This window comes from Elephas maximus, chromosome 22, assembly GCF_024166365.1.
Source record: "Elephas maximus indicus isolate mEleMax1 chromosome 22, mEleMax1 primary haplotype, whole genome shotgun sequence".
Lineage (NCBI taxonomy): Eukaryota > Metazoa > Chordata > Mammalia > Proboscidea > Elephantidae > Elephas > Elephas maximus.
The window spans coordinates 19537550-19564933 of record NC_064840.1 but is presented as its reverse complement, the minus strand read 5'-3'; the positions used below and the strand labels follow the sequence as shown (position 1 = coordinate 19564933).

At 45.7% G+C, this 27384-nt stretch overlaps 1 protein-coding gene across 4 annotated transcripts in view; it reads right to left on the bottom strand.

Annotated features, from left to right (window-relative positions):
- USP30 (ubiquitin specific peptidase 30) overlaps window positions 1–26932 on the bottom strand; it is a 33813-nt gene extending 6881 nt beyond the window's left edge. The window contains exons 1-9 of one of the 4 annotated variants that reach the window (XM_049865850.1): window positions 26684–26932; window positions 20009–20118; window positions 18480–18662; window positions 9150–9253; window positions 5386–5484; window positions 4752–4794; window positions 3019–3113; window positions 1350–1409; window positions 618–704 (exon numbers count right to left, since the gene is read on the bottom strand). In XM_049865850.1, the coding sequence (XP_049721807.1) occupies window positions 618–704; window positions 1350–1409; window positions 3019–3113; window positions 4752–4794; window positions 5386–5484; window positions 9150–9253; window positions 18480–18662; window positions 20009–20118; window positions 26684–26766 (864 nt within the window). In that variant the 5' untranslated portion in view covers window positions 26767–26932. Of the gene's footprint in view, window positions 1–617; window positions 705–1349; window positions 1410–3018; window positions 3114–4751; window positions 4798–5385; window positions 5485–9149; window positions 9254–18479; window positions 18663–20008; window positions 20119–26683 lie in introns of all 4 variants that reach the window. The other 3 variants (XM_049865849.1, XM_049865851.1, XM_049865852.1) reach the window with 3 other exon arrangements.
- Between the last annotated feature and the right edge of the window lie 452 nt (window positions 26933–27384).

Sequence of the window (27384 nt, the reverse complement as noted above, 5' to 3'; positions counted from 1 at the left end):
ATCCAAAGGTCAGCGGTTTGAACCTACCAGCTCCTTCACAGGAGAAAGATGTGACAGTCTCCTTCCGTAAAGATTCCAGCCTTGGACACCCGATGGGGCAGTTTACTCTGCCTATAGGGTTGGTATGAGTCAGAATTGGCTCCAGGGCAATGGGTTTGGTTTTTGGGCTTAATCTTTGCGGAAGCAGGCTGCTACATCTTTGTCCCGCACAGCAGCTGGTGGGTTGGAATCGCTGACCTTTCAGTTACCAGCCGAGTGCTTAACCACCGTGCCACCAGGGCTTCTTTCTATTCCACATAAAAAAAAAAAAACATAGTTCCTCTTAATTCAGAGGGCAAAAAGGCAAGGTGTGAGTAAGAGGGCATGAAGGGGACTGTGATAATTGGAGAGAGGCAGTCCCATCTCAAAGCATGACGTGACACTTTAAGCACTCTGTGGGTGAAACAAAACTGATCAGAAAAGAGATTTGGTCCACGGGCTGCTGATTTCAAACTAAGCTGGGAAGAAATGGCTGTGGCTGGAAAGACTTATTAGGTGGGGTCAAAAAAATCTCAGGGCCAACGGTGTGGGAGGCGCTCACAGGCCAGCCGGAAATGACGTGAGGGTAAATTGCGCACCTTCGTACAGTTGTCACAGACGACATCGCGCACCGACTCTGATGAGATGAAGTGGTGCAGGCAGTGGTCCAGGGTCAGCGGGTGACCCTACAGCACAAGAAAAAAATGAATTATTACACTTCAGTGGGGAGCCACCCTGAAACTGCTCACAGATGGCAGTGGGAATCCCACACAACTAGATGTTTCCTGAACAAATGTGGAGCTCAAAGCACTCTAGACTTGTTCAACAGTATGAGAAAGTCATGCTGCAGAAAGTACAGAGTTCCACACTTTTAAATATCTTAAACACACACACACACAGTCAAAAAAAACCAAAACTTCAGCAGCGAGAAAAATCACCCACCTTCCTCTCTCCCATATTGAGACCATGGTAACCAGTGGCCATCGAAGTCAAGGCCAACTCAAGGCGACCCCATGTGTGTCAGAGTAGAACTGTGCTCTACAGGGTTTTCAACGGCTAATGTTTCAGAAGTAGGTTGCCAGGTCTTTCTTCCAAGGCACCTCTGGGTGGACTCCAACCGTCAGCCTTTTGGTTAGCAGCTGAGTGCGTTAACCCTTTGCACCACCCAGGGACTCCTCTGGGCACAGTACCACATTAAAGCTAAGCTGGGGTTCAAACGACCTTGTGTCTGAGTAACACATAGGACCTGAGTCACATAAAATGCCTAACAGGCCTGTTAGATTTAAACGTCTCTGAAGCAGACTCAAAATAACTCACAGATCAGTACATACCCATGTGGCCGCTGGAATACTTAGTGAAAGGCTATCAAAGGTATCAAATCGAACAGGACTCTGAAACAAACATTGCAGAAACCCAAAAAGGATTTCAATGCGAGTCTTTATAAATGAGAAGCTACATGGCTATGGAATAGTCTAATGTTTAGATGCCCAACATTAAAAGAAATATACTTATTTAGAAGTACATTTTATTAACAACCACCTCATACTAAAATGCTCATGGACAGCTTGGGAAAACTAAAAGATTATATACCTGCCCCAGTAATTCTGAGATTTTACCCTAGGTAATAGCCACGGACATAGCTACAAAGATGTTCATCACAGCACTACTTGTAGCAGCAAAAATGTGAACAGTCTAAATTTCTAGGGAACAGGTAAATAAATAAGGGCACATCTACAGAATGGAATACCATACTGCCATTTAAAATAAGGTAGTAGACGAATGCAAAATAAATAAAAGGCATAAAATAAAGCTTTGTATTCATAGACAGCATGGCTGTTTACATACACAGAGAATTCTAAAGAAGCTATAATAAAACTTCTAGAATCAATAAGTGAATTTTTTTAAGGTCAGTACATAGACATCAATTATATTTCTATATACTAGTGGCAAACAGATGGAAAATAAAAAATTTTTTAAATTACATTCACAATGGCATCAAAATACATAAAATAATGAGGAATAAATTTAAACCGCTATATTAAAAACCACAAATTGAAATTAAAGAAGATTTAAATAAATGGAGACACATGTTGCCAGATGAGAAAACTCAATATTATAAAATGTCACTTCTCAAGCTGACCAATGCAGTCCCAATCATAATGCCAGCAAGGCTTTTTGTAAAATATAAACTGACAAGCTGATTATAAAATGTCTATGGGAGAAGGGAAAGTTCTTCCTTATAAAGCCAAATAAACAAATACGGAATGATGGGATTAGAAGCAGAAACAACTCAAATGCCCATCAACTGACAAATGGATAACCAATAGGTAGTATATCCATTAAATGGAATATTACTCAGTCAGAAAAACGAATGAAGTGCTGATACACGATACGACACGGAAGAACCTTGAAAACATCGTGCTAAGTAAAAGAAGCCAGTCACAGAAGATCACATATTGTGTGATTCCATTTACAGAAAATGTCAAGAACAGGCAAATCCCTAGAGACAGGAAGTAGATTAGTGGTTGCCTAGGGCATGGAGTTTGGGGGAGGGGTATGAGGAGTGGCTGCTAAAGGATAAAGGGCTTTCTGGTGGGGGATAAAAATGTTCTAAAATTATTATGGTGATGATTGTACAATGCTCTACTTTTGTACCATGCTGGAAATTTTGTAAAATGGACATTGATTTAAAAACCTCAAGAAAGAAAAGAAAACCAGCCCCAGGATCTGTGTCCATCATGGTCACAGACAAAACCTGAGGACTGGAAACTCTGGAAGCCCACGGTGGGTCTACTGCTCTCGGTGCTGAAGGTACCATCTAAGGACCAAAGGATGCATCAGCAGCGACTTAACTGAGGCAGTAGGTCCACTGAGGGGGCAGAGCCCACGGCAATCATAACACCGCAAATCAGTGTCAGCCCCCATCTCTAGACCCTCTAATGAATCTTAACTTAAAAGAAAATCTTGCCAGAAAATATCAAGTACTGGGACTGTACTTACCTGGTGTTCACAGTGTTTGCAGACCATATTACTAGTAAGTCTTCCATGGAAAGGGTGCTGAGACTTCCAGTGACTGGACGTGGGGTGAGGTGACCCTGGAATACAAAGTGTCTTTTGATATGTCACCTTTAGCCCTTTGGAGCCAACCTCGAAATGCACCCTCCTTTTTACAGCCATGCAGTAGAAACTCCCTCGTTTGAAAAAAACCTTCCTGAAAAGTAAACTGAAATAACTTTTTCCTTACTGACTTCCATCAAAAATGACATCCCATTCCCTTTATAGGAGAATTATTACAGGTCTTTAAATGGGTTCTGTATATAATGCACACAGCCATATTTACATTTGTGTTTAATATCTTCTTACAAACATTTGCTTCGAATGTTTGAGATGTAAAAGAAGCATAGCACAAGTGAACATCTGATAAAGTGATGTAAACTGCTGAAATCATCTGAATAAGCATGGTCTGGAAAACTGGAATTTTCCTTGGATGGGCCATTGGTGATACACACAGTATAGTGTGTTAGTTAGGAACAAGGGCGTTGGAGTCTGGCACCCTGGGGTCACACTTGGCTCTGCTTCTTATTAGCTATGTGACCCGGGGAAGTCACTTAATCTCTGAAAGCTTCGGTTTGTTAGAAAGAGGGGTAATTATTATCCCATTATCCCCAGTTTCCTCAACTTCACGAAGCTTCTGTGAGGCTAAAATGAGATATTATAGTGCCTGGAAGACAGTATGGTCTAAAAAAACATTACTAATGTGTGGTTAGGCGCTCCACTGTTAACCGAAAGGTCAGCAGTTTGAACCTACCAGCTGCTCTGTGGGAGAAAGATGTGGTAGTCTGTTTCCCTAAACATTTCAGCCTTCGAAACCCTATGGGGCAGTTTCATTCTGTCCTACAGGGTCACTGTGAGTGGAAAAAGGAGCCGTGGTGGCAGAGCGGTTAAGTGCTTGCCTGCTAACAAAGGTTGGTGATTCAAGCCCACCAGCCGCTCCTACGAGAAAGATGTGGCAGTTTGCTTCCATAAAGTTCACAGCCTTGGAAACTCTATGGGGCAGTTCTACTCTGTCCTACAGGGTCACTATGAGTGGAAAAAGGAGCCTTGGTGGTACACAGGTCACGTGGTTGGCTGCTAAGCGAAAGCTTGGTGATTCAAACCCATCAGCCACCCCCAGGGAGAAAGACGTGGCTTCTGTAAAGATTCCAGCCTTGGAAACCCTATGGGACAGTTCTACTCTGTCCTGTAGGGTCACTATGAGTTGGAAGTGACTTGACAGCAATGGGTGTTATTAATGCACAAAGAAATCAATGCATCAATTTTATTTTTTACGCTTACGCCCTCAGAAAACCATGATTTCCTTCTAAGGATGACTGGGATTTTCCGCAGTGCAAGCTGGCCAGAGCGAGAATACTGAGGACCCGACAGGTTCAGCCTCCTAAATTCTTCACGGGATCAGTTCAATGAGGGAGAAAAGCAAGCCCCGGCATGAGGTACAGATAACTCTCTTTAAAGGGAACTGAGCAGGGCTAGGATGTGAGGGAACAATTCAAGACGGCTGCCCGGGGAAGAATGTACAGCTGCCTCCAAAACCCGAGTCCCTTCGCCAGTAGAGCATGTGTTCGAGCTAGACCGGATGTCACCAGGAAACAAAACAAAAATCAAAAACAAGCAAATGACTGTCGTATCTCAAAAGTACGCATCACATATGTTATATTTCAGTGGAAAACAGCTACCTCTCGTGCGGCAGGTTATCTGTTTGGGGGTGATTTCTGACTGCTGCTGTGGAGGAAAAAAAAAAAAAGAACGAGACTGAGAACCCCATTGCAATTCCTTTATCACGCTCACCCCACTTCCAAGTTTCTGTGCTGACTGCATCACTCAAAAATCAACTTCTTATCAAAAAGCCCATGTTTCTAAAGTTGCCTTAATTATCCTCTCTGGTTGGTAGCTGTGCATATTGCTTCAGCGACCACAATCAACACATATTTCCCCTGTCTGGAATCTCTCTCGCCCTTTTTATCAACTCTCTACGCACTTCTACCATTTTAGGGAAATGCCCACATGTTTAGCATGCCTGTGGCTCCTTGTTCCCCTCGATTACACAGGGGAAAAAATCGAACATTCTTTCTCTTCCCAACCAACACAAATTGTAGCAACAGGTCATTTTAAAACACCCTGACATCCCTCACCAGTGCCGCCAACGGCAAAGAACGTACCCTAGCACCCTCCCATCCCCGCTCCCACTCCTGGGTGTGGCTGAATCCGACTTTTGAATTTAAAGCTGTGCAAAAAGATTACACTTGTGTTTCTTATACTATTAAATATGGACAAATTGCATCAAACCTATTGACACTCCTAAGGGCTTACCTCCAAAGAGTGCACATCAAACAGATGTGTGACCCGGGGCTGCCGGTCTCGCTCATCTTCCAACGACGAGGTAATGACATGGAAGAGTTCGTGAGCATCCTGTCAAAGGGCAGAGCATTCTTCAGAAAGAGCAGGGCCAGGGGCAGCATCAGGACCACCCCGCGTGAGGACCACTAGGCTAAATAGCGGGAGACGTTGCTCTCTACTGTCAGATGTAAAAAGAATGCATCGTCTGTAATACGTCTCAGTGGAAAACGACCACCTCTAGTGGGCAGGTTATTTGCTTGGCAGTGATTTCTGACAGCTGCTTCAGCTAAAGCAGGCATGTTTTGCTTTCTACCACTGCAAGAAGGAGCCTTGGTGGTGCAATGGTTATTTAAGCATTTGGCTGCTAACTGAAAGACTGGCAGTTCAAACTCACCCAGCAGCGCCTGGACATGGGGGAGGTGACTCTGCAATAGAAACCGTCTTTTTGATGGGCTGCCGTTAGCCCTTTGGAGCCAACCTCAAAACACCCGCCTTTTTCATTATGTGGTGGAAACTCCCTTTTTCGAAAAAAAAACACTCCTGAAAAGTAAACTGAAATAGCTTTCCTCACTGACTCCTATCAAAAAAGACATCTTTTCCTGCAGAGGAGAGACCTGGCGATCTACTCCTGTGAAGATTCCTCCCTACCCCGCCCCCAAACACCAACTGAAGCCACTCCCAAAGTCTACCTTTCAGCCAAAGGCCTATAAAATAATAACACACGTGAGGAACACGCTTCTTAGCTGAATGAAGTATACGAGACCACATAGACAAGACCCGCTCAAAAGCAAAGATGAGAAGGCAGGAAGTGACAGGAAAACTGGATGAATGAACACAGAGAACCCAGGGTGGAAAGGGAAAGAGGGAGGGTACTGACACATTGCGAGAAATGCAACCAATGTCACAAAATAATTTGTGTATAAATTTTTGAATGAAAAACTAATTTGCTGTAAACTTTCACCTAAAACACAATAAAATATAATAAATTACAAAAAAAAAAAAAAAAAACCCACTGCCATTGAGTTGACTCCAACTCATAGTGTATTACAGCCTAGAAAACCCTATGGGGCAGTTCTACCCTGTCACACGGGGTGGCTATGAGTCAAAAATTGACTCAATGGTACCTAACACCACCACTACCACTGTCGCAAGGCCCAGGTCATTAAAGAGAAACAAGTATGTCCTAGACATCTTCACAAGTAAAGGCCCTCAACCGAGAGGCCCAAGAAGAGCGTGAAGGAAAGAAGGCTGGTGCCAGCTGTCTCTCAGCCTGTTTTCACTTTACTGAGACGGCCCTAACCTCCATTCCCCGACCCAAACAGGACAACTCTTTAAGGATCAATTCAAATGCCCGTCTCCCAAAAAGTCAAAAGCCATCTGTCAATCCTCCGGGGTGGACAGGCTCTCCCTCCCCCGAACACTCCAAGCTCCTGATGCTACCTTCCCTAGCATATTGCAAACCTAATGGCTTTTCCTGGATCACCACTGCCCTCCATGAAACTAAACTAAACCACCAACAACTCCTGCCTGGGTGCCAGTGACAGTTTCCTCATGGGCTCTTGGCTTCCACTCTTGGCCCCCTCCACACAGCGTCTAGGGTGACTGTTTAAAACACAAATGACATTACTCTTCAGCTTTCAGCCTTCCGGTGACTTTTGCTATTAGAGCAAAGCGCTTCCTTCTTACCTGGCACACAAAGCCTACAAAGCCTCTGTAATCTACCCCCTACTCAAGGGTCCGGCCTTCCTCCTGAACTCTCCCTCACCATGCTGCAGCCCTTGCCTCTTTCTTCTTCCTTGAACACACCAAGCTTATCCCCCTCTCGGGGTCTTTGCATGTCCCGCACTCTCGGCCTGAGAAGCCCCTTGTCCAGATCCTCACGTGGCTGCCTCCTTCTCAGCCTCAGGTCTCGGCTGAAATAGTGTCTCCTCAGGGAGTCCAGCCCTGACCAACTACGCAAAGTTGCGTCCATACCCCTCAACCCCACTCCCCAGCCAATTCCACAGAAGTCCTGCAGGCTCCACCTCCAAGTTACACCTTCCATCTCGACAGGACTGTCCATCTGCTCTGCCTGAACCCCAGCTGAGCCACTGCCACAGCCTCCTAACTTTCCTCTCTGCTTCCATTCCTGCCCGCCTGAGGTCCTTCCTGCACAAGGTGACCAGGGTGGCCATTTTTAAACTTAAATTAAGCCCTCTAATGGCCTTCCGCCTCACACAGAACTTAAAGCCAGACTCCTGCCATGGCCTCCCAGGCCCTGGGTAATCTGCTCCCTGCCACTCTGCGACCCCTCTCCTCCTCCACTCTGCTGTAGCCACACAGGCCTGAATTCTCCAAACACTGCATTCTTGCAGCCACCAGAAGGCGCCTGCCCAGCTTCTTCCGCGGTCTGAAACACTTGCACCCAGACCTCACAGGCCTCACTCCTTTTATACCTCAGGGCTCAGCCGCAGTCTCACCTCTCCAGCAGAGCCTGCCTGCCTAAAATCAGCTCCACGTTCCTTCTCTCCTTACCCCCAGCCCCGGGCCCTCATGCTTTATCGTAGGATCTCGTTTCCCTTCCTTTTTATTATCATCATCGAGGTGCACAGCATAGATTAAAGCAGCAATGAGACAATTAAAAAAAAATTAAAGGCAGGTAGTAAGATTTCCAGATCTCACTTTTCAGTGTTTTTAAAATGCTTCTGACTTCTTTCAGCCTCACAGTTTTGGGAGGCCCAACAGGCTGCCTCCGACTTCTCTACTCCAATGTCTACAAGGCGGAGGCAGAATATGCCAATGCTAGCTGGATGGCGCCATCTTGGAAATGTGGCTGGAAGACTGTAACGGTATACCACTGGAAGCCAAATATTTTTGTTCCCAGAACTTCACTCTCCCAGCCTCTGCCTCAGACTTGTGGTTGTAACAGTGGCCTGGGGAGAAGCAAGGTGGCAAAGTTCCATTTAGACAGTGAAGCTCTGGATGTGGAAAGGGGCTGGGAGTGGCTGGAACAAGGCCCTGGGGTTACCTTTGACTTCTACTATGAGTTTAGGGCCACTGCTAGCTAGCCTCTGAGGCACTAATTTTTAAAAAATAAGGATATGGTCAAGCAAAGGGTCTTACCTGAGCCTCTGAGCCTCCAGGGTGATGCCACCTGCCACTCTCTAAAGGACCCAGGGGTCCCTACCATCCACTGAAGTGCAAAGTCATTCAAGAACTAAAATAATTTGTGTTCTCTCACAGCTGGGTATGGCCTATCCTGTGAACCTTCCATCCAACCCGTTGCCATTGAGTCGATTCCGACTCACAGTGACCCTGTAGGACACAGCAGAACTGCCCCCGTAGGGTCTCCAAGGTTGCAATCTTTATGGAAGCAGACTGCCACATCTTTCTCCCATGGAGCAGATGGTGGGTTCTAACTGCCGACCTTTTGGTTAGCAGCTGAGCACTTTAACCACTGTGCCACCAGGGCTGCTTCACCTTCCATCCATCGGGTGAAAAAGAACTGCATGTACCCTCTGACCGTGAGAGCAGGAACGAAGTTAGTGTTCTGGGCCCAGAACAACATGGTGACATCAAATGCCACAGAAATGGACACTGAGCCCCAGTCAATGGCAAGGTCACTACCAGTGCTGGTCCTTCATGATGCAGCAATGCAGCTGCTTTTCAGCCTTCATTGCAAGCTCGCCCCCTTCTCACCCCCAATCACTAGTGCAAAGGGTCCTCCAAGCTAAACATGTTCAGAGTGTTGTGTTCACCTGTTCTTCAAATGAAGAGATCTGCCATCTGTACATTCGTAAGACATCCAACAAGCAGCTGGCATCCAGAACTTCGTCATCAGTAACTTCCTGGCAGGACAAAGCTGGAAACAAAACAAGGTACCATGGTTATTAAATTCATCACCGTAACAGTGTAAGCAGAAAACCTGCACAGCACCACATAGCAAAGTTAACTAAAAATGTGTTAAGAATCGTAAAATTCACCTTGTAATTACATTTCTTTCATCACTCCTCTTTGCAGCCTTACCCAATCAATGCCTAAGAAACTCACACATCACTATTAGGCACTTGATGTTGGTTGAATGAATATTATTTAGGCTGCAGTATTTAAATGAAGTAACTGATTTTCTGATTCTTGAACATACGTCATCAATATAAATTTACTGCTGCAAGTTTTTTTTTTTTAATTTTTATTGTGCTTTAAGTTAAAGTTTACAGATCAAGTCTGTCTCTCATATAAAACCTTATATCCACTTTGCTATATACTGCTAGTTGCTCTCCCCTTAATGAGACAGCACACTCCTCTCCACCCTGTATTTCCATGTCTATTCAGCCAGTTTCTGTCCCCCTCTGCCCTCTCATCTCCCCTCCCCACAGGAGCAGCACAGGCTCATGTGTCCACCTTATCCAAGAAGCTCACTCCTCACAAGTATCAGTTTTTGTTTTATAGTCCAGTCCAATCCCTGTATGAAGAGTTGGCTGTGGGAATGGTTCCTGCCTTGGGCTAACAGGTCTGGTGACCATGACCTCCAGAGCCCTTCTAGTCTCATTCAGACCATTAAGTCTGGTCTTCTTATGAGAATTTGAGGTCTGCATCCCACTGCTCTCCTGCTCCTTCAAGGATTCTCTGTTGTGTTCCCTGTCATGGCAGTCATCAGTTGTAGCCGGGCACCATCTAGTTCTTCTGGTCTCAGGCTGAGGTAGTCTCTGATTTATGTGGCCCATTCTGACTCTTGGGCTCATACTTACCTTGTGTCTTTGGTGTTTTTCATTCTCCTTTGCTCCATGTGGGTTGAGATCAATTGATGCATCTTAGATGGCTGCTTGCTAGCGTTTAAGACCCCAGATGCCACTCTCCAAAATGGGATGCAGAGTATTTTCTTAATAGATTTTATTATGCCAACTGACTTAGATGTCCCCTGAAACCATGGTCCCCAAACCCCTGCCCCTGCTACGCTGGCCTTCAAAGCATTCAGTTTATTCAGGAAACTTCTTTGCTTTTGGTTTAGTGCAGTTGTGCTGACCTCTCCTGTATTCTGTGTTGTTCTTCCCTTCACCTAAATTAGTTCTTGTTGGAAGATTCTTATATGGAGTAAAATGATTTTCAACCACAACTCTCAGGGTTGGGAGGGTGCTTAAACATTCATCTAGTCTAACCTCACACTGAGTGCTTAGCTCATCTGCACAGTATTTTTCCCATGCTCATAAAACCTGAGCTTGTATTTGTTTGCATTAGAGTTTCTGATTATCACACCAAAGCATCAAGCTACATGTGGTGGCCTGAAAGGGTCTGCTGAGTGGTTTAGTTTTCTGTTGTAACTAGAATCAAGTCTAATAAACAAAAATAACAAGTTTGATGGGTTTATGGATTTATATGATAAATATCTAGATCAAGGTCAGCAAACCTGTTCTGTAAAGGGCAAGATAGGAAATATTCTATATTTTCCGGGCTATGTAGCCTCTGCTGCAACTACTCGGCTCTGCTGTTGCAATTCAAAAGCAGCCATAGACAATACCTAAACGAGTGGGTGTGGCTGTGTTCCAATAAAACTTTACTGACAAAACAGGTGGTGGGCCAGATTTGGCCTGTGGGCCAGAGTTTGCTGACTCCCGATCTTGACCATCCTACTTCCCAGAGGGTATTAAAATGGGCCAGTACCACTAAAGTGTGGGAGACAAAAACACAGGGACTGCCATCTCGTGCAGTTTCTGGGAGCTCAATGACTAACAAGGTAAACTAGGTCAGTCTGTTTCTTCTCTTTGATTTGTAGTCAATGGATCTGAAAGATTCCTTAAAATGCTTCAGGCTCTGACTCTGGAGATTGTGAACACTGATTCCCCATGCTCACCCCCATCTGAGCCTAGTCGGTAACTCTGGGTCCTGACTTGTGGGGAAGCAAGTGAAGTCCCGCAGCTCACCATATCACTGGGTGCACACCCTGAATCAGAACAAAGGGAGCAGAGCTGGGAAAGGGACTTATCTTCACTCTGCCTTCCACACATCCCTTCTATTACCTCTTTCCTTGACAAGGACGATCTGAATGTTCCCTTTAACCCAATTTTGCCTAAAATGTTGGCGGGGGGGCAATTTGACAACATCTACCAATATTTTCTTATCCTACTATCTTAGGCTGGGTTCTCTAGACAAACAAAACCAGTGAAGTGTAAAAATACATATACAGAGAAATTTATATCAAGGAGATGGCTCACGCGGTTGTAGAGGCTGGCAAGTCCCAAGTCTGTGGGTCAGGCTGGAGGCTTCTCCTGACTCATGTAGCTGTAGAGGCTGGTGAACCCAAGATCAGCAAGTCAGACAGCAGGTCTCTGGCTCACAGGCTCCTGTGAGCAAATCCCAAGATCAGCAGGTAAGCTGCTAGCTCAAGTCCCAAGAATCAGAGATCAAATGAACAGGAGCCAGCTGCAGGATCCAGAGCAAGGAAGGGCCAACAAGCTTTGCCAAAAAGTCCACCTATATTGGATGCAGGCCACACCCCCAAGGAAATTCACTTTCGACTGACTGGCTGCTCATCATGGAGGTGATTACAACATATAAGATCTCATTATGGAGGTGGTCACATCATTGCATAGCTGCCAAACTATATCATAACTGCCAAACCACTGAGTATCATGGCCCAGCCAACTTGACACACAACCTTACCATCACAGTCCACCCCTTGTCAACTTGGCACCTGTACACATCTCTAAATAAAGAACATTCTGAAGTCATACTCACATCTAACATGATATGACTAACACGTGTACAACCGAAAATGCACTAGCCCTGTTTACACCTTGTATTTTATAAGTGAAGAAAACAAAAAAATCTGATGCACACATACAAGGAAGAAACACTCATAACAATTACAGTCCTTGTTTCTGCAACTGCTCACGTGGTTGCATCTGCTATTTAGAACTACCTTCTTCCACCAGCCACTCTGTATTCCCTTTACCCTCAGGAAGCACCTCAGCTGGTTGTGATTCTTTGCCTGGTAGGGTGACCCAAACCCTCATCCGTGAAGGGTCTGGGCCATTAGTAGTCATGCTGGAATTGGGTTGCTGTAGTTTTCCATTGACTTTAATCACAGGGCATGGTAACAGTAAGAAATGTATTCCAGACATATTCTTCTTTACCTCCGTTATGTAATACCAATCCAAATTCCTCTTGGTAATGAGAATCAATTACACCAGCCAATACAGTAACTCCCTTCTTTGCCTGTCAATCTAAAGGCATGAGGAGCCGTAAGTGGACAGGTGGCATCCTTAACTTCCAGTTCAATGAAATCAGTGTTGTGTCTCCTGGTGGGAGCATTTTTCCCTTTGGAACTAAGAACTCTAAATCTGCAGAGCATAGGGCCATGGGAACAGGAAGCAAAAATTTTGCGAGTAGGTCACTAGGGAAGATAGTGAGTGATGTCACTCCCATTTCCACCCCTTGATTCCTGAAACCATGAATCCTGGCTATGGGAGAAATGGCACCATACACTGGATGCTGGTTTAGAGCATATACAGCCTCCTGGAGAACACTGCCCCAACTCTGCAAGTATTACCAGCTAGCTAGCACTGTAATTATGTCTTTAGAAGGCCATTCCCCTGTTCTACCCAGCCAGCTGCATCAGGATGGAGAACATGGTAAAACCAGTGAATTCCATGAGGATGGGCCCACTGTCGTATTTCATTTGCTGTGAATTGAGTCCCTTGATCCGAGGTGATGCTGTACGGGATACCACGATGGTGGATAAGGCATTCTTTTAAGTCCACGGATGGTAGTTTTGGCAAAAGCACTGTATGCAGCGAAGGCAAATCCATATCCAGAGTAAGTTATCTACTCCAGGAAAAACAAAATGCTGCCCTTTCCACAATGGAAGCGGTCCAGTGTCATCAACCTGCCCCCAGGTTGCTGGCTGATCACCTCGAGGAATGGTTCCACCTTGGGGAATGGTTCCGTATCGGGGACTCAGTGCTGGTCTCTGCTGCTGGTAGATTGGGCACTCAGCAGTGGCTGTAGCCAAGTCAGCCTCGGTGGGTGGAACTCCATGTTGCTGAGCCAATGCATAATCTCCATCCCTGCCACCATGGCTACTTTGTTCATGAGTCCCCTGGGCAATGATGGGAGTGGCCGGGGAAAGATGACTGGTTTCCACATAACGCGTCATCCTACCCACTTGATTGTTAAAATCCTCCTCTGCCAAGGTCACCCTCTGGCGAGCACTCACATGAGACACAAATAGCATTCACATGAGACACAAATATCTCCACTTCCTTGGCCCATTCAGAGAGGTCTATCCATATACCTCTTCCTCATACCTCCTTGTCACCAATTTTACAACCATGTTCTTTCTAAGTCCCTGGCCATCCAGCTGCACCAGTGGCCATAGCCCACGAATCAGCATATAATTGCACATCTGGCCATTTCTTCCTTCCAAGCAAACTGAACCACCAGGTGTACTGCTCAACATCCTGCCCACTGGGAGGATTTTCCTTCACCACTGTCATTCAGGGAGGTCCCAGAAAGAGGCTGTAGTACTGCCGCTGTCCACTTTCTAGTAGTGCCTGCATATCATACAGAACCATCTGTAAACCAGGCACGTGTTTTCTCTTCTTCAGTCAGCTGATCATATGGAACTCCCTATGAGGCCACAGGTGCGGACTGGGAGATGGAAGATGAGACAGGTGTAGAGGCATTTGGGCAACTTCCTCATGCAACTTACTTGTGCCTTCAGGTCCTGCTCATGCCTACGGTTCAGCAATTTTTTTCAGAATCTATCCTAATCTTGTATATACTACTTCCATTTAATGATGGAATGCTGCTGTGCAAGTCCGACGTTATGACTCTGCAGATCAGACAACACCCAGTTCACGATGAGCTGCTCAGGGTGCACGGTGACTTGGTGGCCCATGGTTAAGCATTCAGTGTCTACTAAGGCCCAGTAACAAGCCAAAAGCTGTTTCTCAAAAGAAGAGTAGTTATCTGCAGAGGACTTTGCTCCAAAATCCTAAGGGTCTGGATTCCCTGGAAAAGCAGAACCAGTGAAACATATAAATACATACATATATATATAAAGATTTATATCAAGGAAATGGCTCATGCAGTTGTCATGGCAGGAAAGTTCCAAGTCCATGGGTCAGGCTGGAAGCTTTTCCTGGCTCACGAAGCTGCATGGGCTGGTGAACCCAAGATTGGCAGGTCAGAGAGCAGGCCTCTGGCTCACATGCTCCTGCAGAGACTGACAAAACCAAAGATCAAAAGGTAAACTGCTAGCTCAAGTTCCAAGAAGGGAGGTCGAACAAGCAGCAGCCAGCTGCAGGATACAGAGTGAGTAAGAGCCAACGAGCTTTGCCAGAAAAGTCTACCTATATTGGATGCAGCCCACACACTCAAGGAAACTCTTTCAGCTGATTGGCTGCTCATAACAGATCTCATCAGAGAGGTGATTACATTATCATATAGCTACCAAAGTACATCATAAACTGCCAAACCACCGAGAATCATGGCCTAGCCAAGCTGACACACAACCTTAACCATCACACCTACAGTCCAGCAATTTGTCTCAGAATCTATCCTAAAGAAGTGACATCGGTGGTTCAGTGGTAGAATTCTCGCCTTCCACATGGGAGACCCACGTTCAATTCCTAGCCAGTGCACCTCAGGCACAACTACTACCCATCTGTCAGTGGCTGACTGCATGTGTTATGCCGCTAAACAGGTTTCATGGAACTTCCAAAGGCAGATTAGGAAGAAAGGCCTGGCAATCTACTTGTGAAAAGCAGCCAGTGAAAATCCTGTGGACCACAAGGGTCTGATCCACAGCTGATCATGGGGATGGTGCAGGACTGGGCAGCATTTCATTCTTCTGTGCATGGAGTCACCAAGAGTCAGGGGGCTGACACTATGGCAGCTAACGACACCCTAGGGAAACAGATGCATATGTGGGTGAGATGGCATATACAAGGATGCTAGCTGTCCCTTGTCTATTGTGACCGGAAACTGAGAGCATACGGGTAAATACACTGTGAGGTCTCTCTATCGTGGATTCTGTGTGGCTATAAAAGTGAATGAGATGGAGTTCCATGTATAGAATGGACGTTTCTTCACTGTATATTGTTACCCAGTTATGAGGAAACAGAACAATTGTTATATAATTTCCAGGGGGCACGGTGGTTAAGAGCTCGGCTGTTAACCAAAAGGTTGGCAGTTCGAATGCACCAGCTGCTCCTTGGAAACCCTATGGGGCAGTTCTACTCTGTCCTATAGGTTGCTATGGGTCAGAATTGACTTGATGGCAATGGGTTTGGGTTTTGGTTATGCGTACACAGAAACATATTTAAATGCACAGAAACGGTCAAGAAGGATACACTCAGATCTTACTTTTGGGAAGGAAGGACAGGAACAGGATCGGGGAAGTGATAGAGCAGACTTTAGCCTTACCTGTAATGTTTTAAGTTTTTACAAGGAAATGTATTCATGCATTTTGTGTACTTAAAAATGCCTTCTAAAAAAACAAAATGAAAGACACGGAGGAAGCTCTATTAGTGGTTTATCAGGGGCAGGGGGCGGGGAAAGAGGGAGACATTGTTTAGGAAGCACTGAGCTTCTGTCTACGGTGATGGGAAATCTGGCAATGGATACTGCTGATGGTGGCACAACACGATTCATGGAATTTGGTCACTGAATTGTACATGTGAAAAATGTTAAACTGACGAAAGCTGTATCATATATATTTTTACAACAATTAAAAAAAAAAAAGTTACCAGCAAGGCTAAAAAACAGGAGCAGCAGCAGAGAAGGGCGGACGTATTTCAGTGCAGTTGCCCCGGATGGCTCCCGTTCCCAGCCCTGGGTCACACACGTGAAAAATAAGACGGAAGGGATGCGGTCACGACTAAGACGGTGACTCAGCCTGCTTTAGAGCATCTCCTCAGAGTCTTTGGAATGGTATACTTTTTTCAACAGGATAGTAAAAGAAATTACTTTCACATCGCCTCTTAAATAGAAGACCGCTTGCTCCATAAAGATTTCTCAGGGTCAAGCAGAGATCCCACAGGAACATAGTGAAGCAATTATTTAGGTGGGTTTTTTTAATCCGTTTTTTTCCTGACTCTGAGAGTAATATATGCTTATGGCTGAAAGTTTTGCAAATTCAGAGAAGTATTTTTTTGCACAACCCCAGAACGGCCACTGCTAGTGTTCGGGCCTTGGTTCTGTCCAGGCTTTTATCTCCTGAAGTGCCTGCTGTGAAGTCAAATTATGCATTTCGTATCCCGCGCTTTTTAACGCAATATAGCCTATGCCCTTTCCCAAATTTAAAAAATACTTCATGAACGTGATTCTTACTGGCTATGTACTATGGTATTTCATTATGAAAAAAACACGGAATGAGATTATATAATTTCTTGATTTATAAAGAAATTTATGTTTAATCATTCTACTATAAGATAACTACATTCATTAACCCCCCTTACAACTAAAAAAAACTTTTTTTTTTTATAACTAGGTGTTGGAGATATTTGTGCATTCATTAGCATTTCCCAAATTGTGTTCTGTGAAACGTCTTTGGGTGGTTAAGAGTCATTATGAAATCAAAAAGACTAATTCTACTGTGAAAACAGCTTAAAAATAAAGTTAGGTTGACTTGGTGTGTGTTCTGCTGTGTGTGTTCTCAACAACAACAAAATAAAATAAATCATAATAAAAAAGTAAGATAAGCGACTTTTTAAAACCCTTACCAAACCAATATACAGTGTGACTCTCCAAGCTGGAGACAGTGGTCAGCCGTTCCCAAACTCGTTTTTTTTTTTCAAACTCCACTTTCCAGGCTGCTTTCATAGTCCACATTTCTAACTATTTCCACTGACATGGAATTAATGTGTCAAACTGAAGTCGCCGCCAAGGCCTTCCCTGCTCTGCTGCAGTACGCCCCTCGCAGCTGGCCAAGCCCTGGTTTCTAACCTCAGTTTGGCCCAACTGCACCCTAACCATGGTTTGAATTTAGCACGTGCAAACCAGGATCTTGGCGCATGTGCAGGACCTGAGGCGCCTTGGCCCTGAACCTCGGGCTTGAACGTCTCTAAAGAGGAAAATATTTTCCAGCAAACCACGGTGCCCAAGGCCATTTGTGAGGCAAGAGGGCCCTTCTTTTCGCAACATGACTCAGCACCTGGATCTCCAAATACGGGCATAGGAGGGATCGAGGTTTTGGATTTTGGGCACCAACCTCTGCCCCCTGGGGACAGAACAGTTCCCAGCTCCCTTGGGGCAGGGTGTCCATGCTTTTTCAGCTGCTAGGCCCCACGTTGCTCCTTGTTTGCCAAACAGTAAATTTCCACTTTCTGTTTCCCTTGCTACTGGTGGTGTGGTGGTTGTCTTATTTTGATCAGCTAATACGACAGGACAAGAAGCCGAGTTCGGTTACAAAACGGTACTGAGCATTCTGCAAGCTACTGCTATGTAGCCAGGGTTCTGGATTTGTTTTTTAATCTTGCCTAACAGGTAAAACATGGTACCTCCAAAACCAAATCAAACCTGTCGCAGTCGAGTAGATTCCAACTCACAGCCACCCTACAGGACAGGGTAGAACTGCCCCACAGGGATTCCAAGGAGCGGCTCGTGGATTCATACTGCCGACCTTTTGGTTAGCTGCTGAATTCTTAACCACTGCGCCACCACGGTTCCCACGGTACCTACCTCACTGTTTAACTTATATTTCTCTGATGATGATCATGTCAAACATTTGAGTGTTAGAGATTTGTATTGCTTCTTTTGTGAAATTACCTCATTTCCTAGACTCACTTTTTTTTTTCTTTAATGTTTTTGAAATAAGAGCTCTTCTTGCAATCAAATTGTTCATGTGGCAGTTGGTTTTTTTCCTTCCCTAAAAAGCTGTCACTAAAACTAGTAACTTTTAAAAACGCATGGTTACATCTTTGATTAAAACAAACAAACAAAGCCTATCTGTATCTACTGGGCTCTTCCTGTTTTTGTCCATAAAGATCTGTATGGTCTTTTCTGACACTAAGGCGGTTAACCCTTTGTCTGCCATTTGGGCTTCTTTGAAAATTCACACCATTCCCTTTGAATTCCCAACTGGATACCTTTCAGGAGATGCAACAGTGTTAAGGATAAGTACTGGTGTGGCGGCGGCTCCTTCGGATCCCGGGTGTACTGGCTTGTAAACTCTTCCAGCCACTTGATGAAAGTGGGGCAAGCAGACAAGCCTTGCAGCAGGGAGTTCATGAAGCACGTGTTCCCTAAGTTGAGAAGGCCAGGAACGAGCCCTGGAAAAAAGTGAGGGGGGAAAAGAAAAGCACATCACTATCGGGCCAACTCTCTTCAGAAGCCAGAGTTTCTGCAAGGTGGCCTTGAATTTGGACTTCCAGTCTAGGAGGGTCCTTTAATCCAGGGATCTGGGGGTCAAGGGCTCTGCCTTTGCTGAGGCCTGGCCCTAGTACTGCCTCCTTGAGGAGACTGTATGCAACAGAAGGGTCCCCACTGTTGCTTTTTAAACCCGTGGTGGTGTCTGGCACAGCCTGGTACATGCTGGATGTACAAAGACACTTAGTAACCATCTCTCCTCTCTCTTCATTCTCTCTTGCTCTCTCTCTAATAAGAAAGCACAGGCTCTCAGAACAGAAGAAAACAATTGTTCTGTTGTGGCCCTCCCAGAACAATGACTGTTTCTATCTTACAGTCGGTGGGAAGACACCACTATAGATAACAGTTCTCATCAGTCTTTCAGCAAGATCTGACATGCTTCCCTTTTTGATGAAATTTCTTTAAACACCTTTTTATCATGAAAGTTATGAAAAACATGCACAGAAGGAGAGAATCACGTAAGAAATCCAACTGTAACCATCCCTAGATTTAACAATGATCAACATTTTGCCACGCTTGCTTCTCGATCCCTTTTTTTTTCTTTTTTTGCTGAATTTTAATCAACCTAAGTATAGCAACATTTATTTCAAAGGGGACCATTTTTTAAAACAGGGAAACAGAATTTTCGATTAATGAAAAGTATTTGAAACTTTTACTAGTGACTAGCAGCTAGCCAGAGAGCCCTGGTGTGGCACAATGGCTAAGAGCTCAGCTGCTAACCGAAAGGTTGGTGGTTTGAACCCACCCAGCGGCTCCAAGGGAGAAAGACCTGGCCATCTGCTTCCATAAAGATTACAGCCTAGAAAACCCCACGGGGCAATTCTACTCTGTCACCTGCGGTCGAACTGAGTCAAAAACCGACTCGATAGCATATAACGATAAACAGCTAGTTGGCGAAACCACAAATGCATCACATAATTATTCAGTTGTGCTACTGAAAAATATAATTGCCATATTAAAGAGAACACTTAGACAACGAAGCACTTGAAATTTTTCATTCAAGAGCACGCTCGAAGCTCCAGGTGTCGGGGGGGTAGCACAGAAATCTTTTACTACGGGGTGCAGGATAATGAGTCATTGAAATTAATCTCTGGTTAAAGAAAGCACTGTTTCAAAAACTGAGATCCTCGGTTTAAGGATACAAGAGAACAATAAATGAACTGCTCCCTTTTCGTATTGTTTTTGGATCAGGCGGTAATAGGGGTTGGAGTCCAGGCTACAGAAGACAAGGTAATGGCCTAATTCTTACCTTTTCTACGCTTCTTTCTTTCTGTAATGGGCCCCCAAATAACATATATTCCTGCTGCAAGCGCAGCGGCAATACCACCAATAACTCCCCAGTTCTTCATGACTTTGTATCTAAAAAAGAAAATAAATTTACTGTCTTCCCCCATCACAAATACAATACACAGATATAAACACATGTTGTTGCATGCTGTCAAGCTGATTCCGACTCTTGGTGACCCCATGTGTTACAGAGTAGAACTGCTTCATTGGGTTTTCTCAGCTGTAATCTTTATGGAAGGAGCCCTGGTGGTGCAGTGGTTAAGCACGCAGCTGCTAACCAAAACGTCAGTGGTTCAGACCCACCAGCAGCTCCACAGGAGAAAGACATGGCAGTCCGCTTCTATAAAGGTTAACCAAAAAAAAAACAAAAAAAAAAAACAAACCTGTTGCCATTGAGTTGATTTTGACTCATAGCGACCCTAGAGGACAGAGTAGAACTGCCCCATAGGGTTTCCAAGGAGCGTCTGGTGGACTGGAACTGCCAACCTTTTCGTTTAGCAGCCGTAGTTCTTAGCCACTACACCACCAGGGTTTCCATCTGTAAAGATTACAGCCTTTGAAACCCTATGGACAGTTCTACTCTGTCCTATAGGGTCACTCTGAGTCATAATCGACTCGACAGCACACAACAACAACAATCTTCATGGAAGCAGATCACCAGGCCTTTCCTTTCATGGTGCTGCTGGGTGGGTTTGAACCACCAACCTTTAGATTCGCAGTCGAGCGCAAACCATTTGTGTCGCTCAGGCACTTTATACATACACACATAGGTATACACACACACACACACATATATATATATAATATATACACACATAGGTACGCAGAAATGACATTTAGTCAAAATAGCCCACCACTCACCAAATACCTAACTTTCAAGGTCAAGTAATAATAAGTAATAGGATATGTCTTGAATATCAGCATGGTTAAACCAAAAAAAACCAAGCCCACTGCCATCAAGTTGATTCCGAGTCATAGCAACCCTACAGGACAGAGTAGAACTGCCCTACGGGATTTCCAAGGACCCCCTGGTAGATTCGAACTGCCGACCTTTTGGTTAGCAGCCAAACTCTTAATCACTACACCACCGGTGTAGAATTTAAAACCTAAGTCGGAGCACAACCCTCCAACAGCCGCATCTCACCCAGAGAAAAGCTTCTCACTCCACTGCTGCAACCCCACTGGCCGCCACAACAAACAGGCTCTTGCCCTGGGGTCTTTACACTGGCCACCCCTCTGCCTGGGGTGCTCTTCCCCAGATCTCTGCTTGGCTCACTCCCTCGCTTCCTTCACTTCTCAAGGAGGCCTAAGTCGAACACAAGAAGCCCTCGTGGCACTGCTAACTGAAAGCTCTGTGGTTTGAACCCGCCAGGGACCCTGCAGGAAGAAGACCTGGCGATCCGCTCAGATAAAGATTACAGCCTAGCAAGCTCTATAGGGCAGTTCCACTCTGTCCTACAGGGTCGCTATGAGTCGGAACCGGCTGGGCGGCACACAACAACGACAACCCCGAGCACACTGTCTGGACCTCCACTCTTGGTTCCTTTTACCTGGGTCTACTTTTACCAGAGCACTTAGCACCTTCTGTCATAAAATTCACTTATTCACTGCGTTTGTTGTCTCTCTCCCATAACTAGAATGTAAAGTCCCCAACAGCAGGGAACTTTGTTTTACTCACTGACATATCACCAGTGTCTAGATTGTACCTGCCACATAGTAGGTTCTAAGCAATATTTACTGAATGATTGAACACTTGCCAAAGGATAGAGAAATGGATTTCTCTTTTAGACTTTTAAATGGGCAGGGGACCATAAAATAGTATAAAAGATGTCCTAAATATTTATAAAATCAAAGATTTCTTAATTTCAGGCTAGACTTGGACACTGAAGTTATTCTCTTCCTACAAATTAAGGTATTTCACCAGCAATTTAAAACACTCTTTTTATACAAAGTTGTTATTGCCACTGAACAAGGCAAATCATATATGTATCTAAGTGTAACATACATCTGTACACCAGTCTGATACATATGTATGTATGCGTGTGACAGTCTTACCCAACATTTAGATAATTTCAATCTTGTATTGATCTCAGCTCAGTAAACATTAACTCAGTGAACACTTACTGGCAGTAACAGTGACTTGGTCTTACAACAACCAGCATTTTCCTAGTGTCATGGCTCATAAATGAACTTCAAACCTTTGTTCTTCCAAGAGAGAATCAACAGAATGTACACAGAGCTTGATTAAGAAAGTGGAATCACATGAATCAGGTTCAAATCCTTGCTTTGCTTCTTCCTAGGACATCATTTCACTTTCTAAACCGTGGCTTCCTCATCTATACAAAGGAAATAACCATGAGACCCACCTCATAGGGTGTTGTGAGGATTTAATAAGTGTTAATGCTCAAGAAAGGTAATCCAACTGAATGTGGAAATTATAGAACGATATCATTAATATCACATGCAAGCAAAATTTTGCTGAAGATCATTCAAAAACGGCTGCAGCAGTATATCGACAGGGAACTGCCAGAAATTCAGGCCGGTTTCAGAAGAGGACGTGGAACCAGGGATATCATTGCTGATGTCAGATGGATCCTGGCTGAATGCAGAGAATACCAGAAGGATTTCTATCTGTGTTTTATTGACTATGCAAAGGCATTCAACTGTGTGGATCATAACAAACTATGGATAACATTGCACAGAATGGGAATTCCAGAACGCTTAATTGTGCTCATGAGGAACCTTTACATAGACCAAGAGGCAGTTGTTCGGACAGAACAAGGGGGTACTGATTGGTTTAAAGTCAGAAAAGGTGTGCGTCAGGGTTGTATTCTTTCACCATACCTATTCAATCTGTATGCTGGGCAAATAATCCGAGAAGCTGGACTATATGAAGAAGAACGGGGCATCAGGATTGGAGGAAGACTCATTAACAACCTACGTTATGCAGATGACACAACCTCGCCTGCTGAAAGTGAAGAGGACTTGAAGCACTTACTAATGAAGATCAAAGACCACAGCCTTCAGTATGGATTGCACTTCAACACAAAGAAAACAAAAATCCTCACAACTGGACCAATGAGCACTATCATGATAAACGGAGAAAAGATTGAAGTTGTCAAGGATTTAATTTTACTTGGATCAACAACAGTCAAGAAATCAATCATTACAGTGGGTAAATCTGCTGCAAAGGACCTGTTTAAAGTGTTGAAGAGCAAAGATGTCACCTTGAAGACTAAGGTGCGCCTGACTCAAGCCATGGTATTTTCAGTCGCATCACATGCATGTGAAAGCTGGACACTGAATAAGGAAGACCGAAGAATTGACGCCTTTGAATTGTGGTGTTGGCCAAGGATATTGAATATACCATGGACTGCCAAAAGAACAAACAAATCTGTCTTAGAAGAAGTACAACCAGAATGCTCCTTAAAAGCAAGGATGGCAAGACTGCGTCTTACATACCTTGGACACGTCAGGAGGGATCAGTCCCCGGAAAAGCACATCATGCTTGGCAGAGTACAGGGTCAGCGGAAAAAAGGAAGACCCTCAACGAGGTGGATTGACACAGTGGCTGCAACAATGTGCTCAAGCATAACAACAGCTGTAAGGATGGCTCAGGACCAGGCAGTGTTTCGTTCTGTTGTGCGTAGGGCTGCTATGAGTCGGATCCGACTCGACGGCACCTAACAACAACAACAACAAATGCATAGGGCAGAAGCCCCTGGGTGATGCAAACAGTTAAGCGCTCGACTAGTAGCCAAAAGGCAGGTGATTCAAACCCACCCAGAGGTGCCTCAGAAGACAGCCTGGCAATCTGCTTCCAAAAGGTCACAGCCTTAAAAACCCTATGGAACACTGTTCTACTCGGCACACATGGGGTCACTCTGAGTGAGAATCAACTCAATGGCAACGAACAACAACGACGTATAGGTCATATAGTAAAAGCTTACTAAATGTAGCCACTACTATTAAGTATTACACCTACTCCTCACTTATCACCTATCTCCTTATCTGACATTTCGCACTTATAATAGTAAAAAAATCTACTATCCAATTATTTTGCACATTAATGACGTAGGTCTGGCACTAACGAACGCCAAGTGCAAGGAGAGAGTAACGCTAGCTGTGATGGTGAAGGTTATGTGTCAACTTGGCTGGGCCATGATTCTCAGCGGTTTGACTGTTATGTGGAGGGTAGATAAGAAAAGGAGATGGGAGCTCTGGCAGGACTGGGAGATCCTGATAAAACTGGGGACCCAGACTGGGGGGACTGACAGCTATGTAATGACGTAGTCATCCTCTGTTTTGTGATCTGATGTAGTCATTCTCCATTTTTGCACAATGCTGATTTTCACATGACAACCTGGTCTTTGGAACCTACCCATGTCGAAAAGTGAGGAGTGGGTGTATAACCTCAGAAGTTTCTTAATGCATCACTGTGCTGACTTACATTCACAAGAGTGCCTGGGAAGGTTAAAAAAGACTATCAGAAATGCTAAAACTCTTTACAAGTGTTCTTCATGTCCCTGAATCAAACACTAATATTTCAGTGCATAAGGTCCCTGGATGGCACGAACAGTTTGTGCTCAGCTACTAACTGAAAAGGTTAGCGGTTCAATCTAACCAATGGTGCTGCCGAAGAAAGGCCTGGCGATCTACTTTGTAAGATAACAGCCATTGAAAATCACACGGGGTCCAGTTCTACTCAGACACAGACAGGGTCACCGTGAGTCAGAATCGGCTCAACAGCAACAGGTTTTGAGGCACTGTGATAATCTCGTCTCATTCTCAAAGCAACCCCAGAGGCAGATTTTATTTTCATCCCCATTTTTATAGATGAGGACACAAAGGGATGTGGCCACCTGGTCAGTGAGTCAGGCAGCCAGGATGTGAACCCATCCCAGATGGGCTCCCCAGGCTGTGCTTAAAACCACAATGCTCATGACGGCAACTGAAGGACAGAGTAACAAAGGGACGGGACAGAGGATCTGCCCTAAATCTCTGGGTGGTACAAATGGTTAATGTGCTTGGCTGCTAACTGAAAGGCTGGAGTTCGAGTCCACCAGGAGGTGCCTCAGGAGAAAGGCCTGGCAATCTATTTCTGAAAAATCAGCCACTGAAAATCCTATGGAGCACAGTTCTACTCTGACACACATGCGGTCACCGTAAGTCAGAACTGACTTAACACCAAATGGTAACAGGTGGTTAGCAGGGCATGCCTGGTGGCGTAGTGGTTAAGTGCTATGGCTGCTAACCAAAGGTTTGGCAGTTCAAATCCACCAGGCGCTCCTTGGAAACTCTATGGGACAGTTCTACTTTGTTCTATAGGGTCGCTATGAGTTGGAAGTGACTCGACGGCACTGGGTTTGGTTTTTTTGGTTTGGTTTAGCAGGGCATGCACAAAAAATCAGGGCAAATGACAGACTTTGGAAACTTCATTCCTCTGCAAAATGGCAAGTCAAGAAGGGTAGTGGGGCCTGGGTGTGAGATCTGGCTTCTCCTCCCGGCTCTGCTATCAGTTCAGTAGTGAGACCACAGGCAAGGCCGTCTCAAGGCCCAAATTCCATCTATGGAATGGGGACACTGAACAGAATAGCCATTGAGGGCTTGCTTCCAGCCCTGGGATAATGGCTCTTTAGATGTGCTCCAGTTTGAGAGGACAGAAGCTGATCTGAGGAACAGGTTTCAGTCAATTAGGGTCAGTACGGGGGCTGCAGTGCTTAGCTCCGAAGCCTGGAGCACGTGGAAGAGTGGATAAGAAAAGGAGATGGGAGCTCGGGCAGGGTTGTGATCCTGATGGAACTGGGGACCCAGACTGGCAGGCCTGGCAGGAATGGGGGAATCTCAACAGGACTGGGGCAGCCTTTTAACAGTTTAAGGAGGCCACGTTGGTTAAGAAATCCTTGCAAGTAAAGGGAGTCACTGATAAGATTGTGAGCCCAGACAAAATTGGGGTTCTCTGGCAGAATGAGGTTCTGATAAATGAGGTTTTGATGCGGGAGGGGACAGCCGTAAGGACTGAGGAAACCCTGGAAGGATGAGAAAGTATGATAATATCGGGAGGCCCTGGCAAGGTGGAAGGATTGGGGAAATCCTGGAAAGATTTTGGGGCCCTGGCAAGAATAAGGGATCCTGCCAAGACTGGGGAGCCTTAGCTGACCGAGGGGCACAAACAAGACTGTGGGACTTCTGGAAAGATTGGAGAGCCCACAAAGATAAGGGGACCCTGGCGGGTCCACATACTGGCATGATCGGGGGGCCCAGAAGGATCGAGGTATTCCTAGAAAATTCGGGGGGCCCTGGCAGGCCTGGGAGGCACTGAGACAACAATGAACATTGACAGAATTCGGTGCCTTGACAAGATGGGGGAGATTACGCAATCCTGGGCACCCCCACAGGGCTGGGGGGCACTAGCAGGTGGGGGAACGCACTAACAAAACTGGGGGGCGCTGGCAGAATTGGAGAGTGCAGACAGAAACGGTGTTGCCGAAAACACTGGAATCCCTGAGAGGCCCGTCGCCCCTCCCGGCCGTAGAAGCTTCCAGAGTGACCCCTCGGGCCCCGGGAGCCCCGACCAAAGCGTAAAAAGGCCGCCTCCGGCCGGGTCTCCGCGGCCGCCCCGCCCCCCACAGCTCACCTGAGCACCGCCCCGGCCCGCAGGAAGCGCTGGAGAGCCCTGTCGGCCGCCGTCATCGCCGCCTCGGCCCGGGGGCTCAGCATAGCCGCTGCGCCGGAGACTCCGCCGCCGCCGCCACCGCCCCCGCCGCCGCGGCCGGACCCAGGGCTCTGAACGCTCCGAGGCGGCGGAACCCGCGACCAAACACGCCCAGCTCCTTGGGGGGAGGGTAGGCCGAGGGGACAGGCGCCCGGATGGGGCCGGAAGTAGCCTCCACCGGAGAGCAATAACCGGCGGACCACGTCCTTCCTTCTGTGTTAGCGAAGGGCTACCGCTGTTTTTTTTTTTTACTGTGGGGGGCGCTTCCGGGTTGTTGATTTTCCAGGTTTTGCCCTGGGCTCCGTCCATCCGTACAGATGCCCCGCTCCCGGGCGGGACTGTGGGTCCTGGTTGGAATTTGCCAGTGTGGAGAGGGCGGCCCCCGCCCGAAAGTGGGGGTCAGGCCCAGGCTACCATTAGTTGTTACTGTCGTCAGAGAGGAAATAGGTCTCCAAGGAAGGACCTTTGATAAAATGTGGTCCAACTTTGACGTCACCAGTACGGAAACCGAGGCTTTTAGTCATAACAGCCACCTAACTTACTGTTTGCTTAGGTGCCTGGTGCATTGCAAAGTGCATCGCACGTATTATTCACATTTAATCTTAACACTATCCTAAACATTA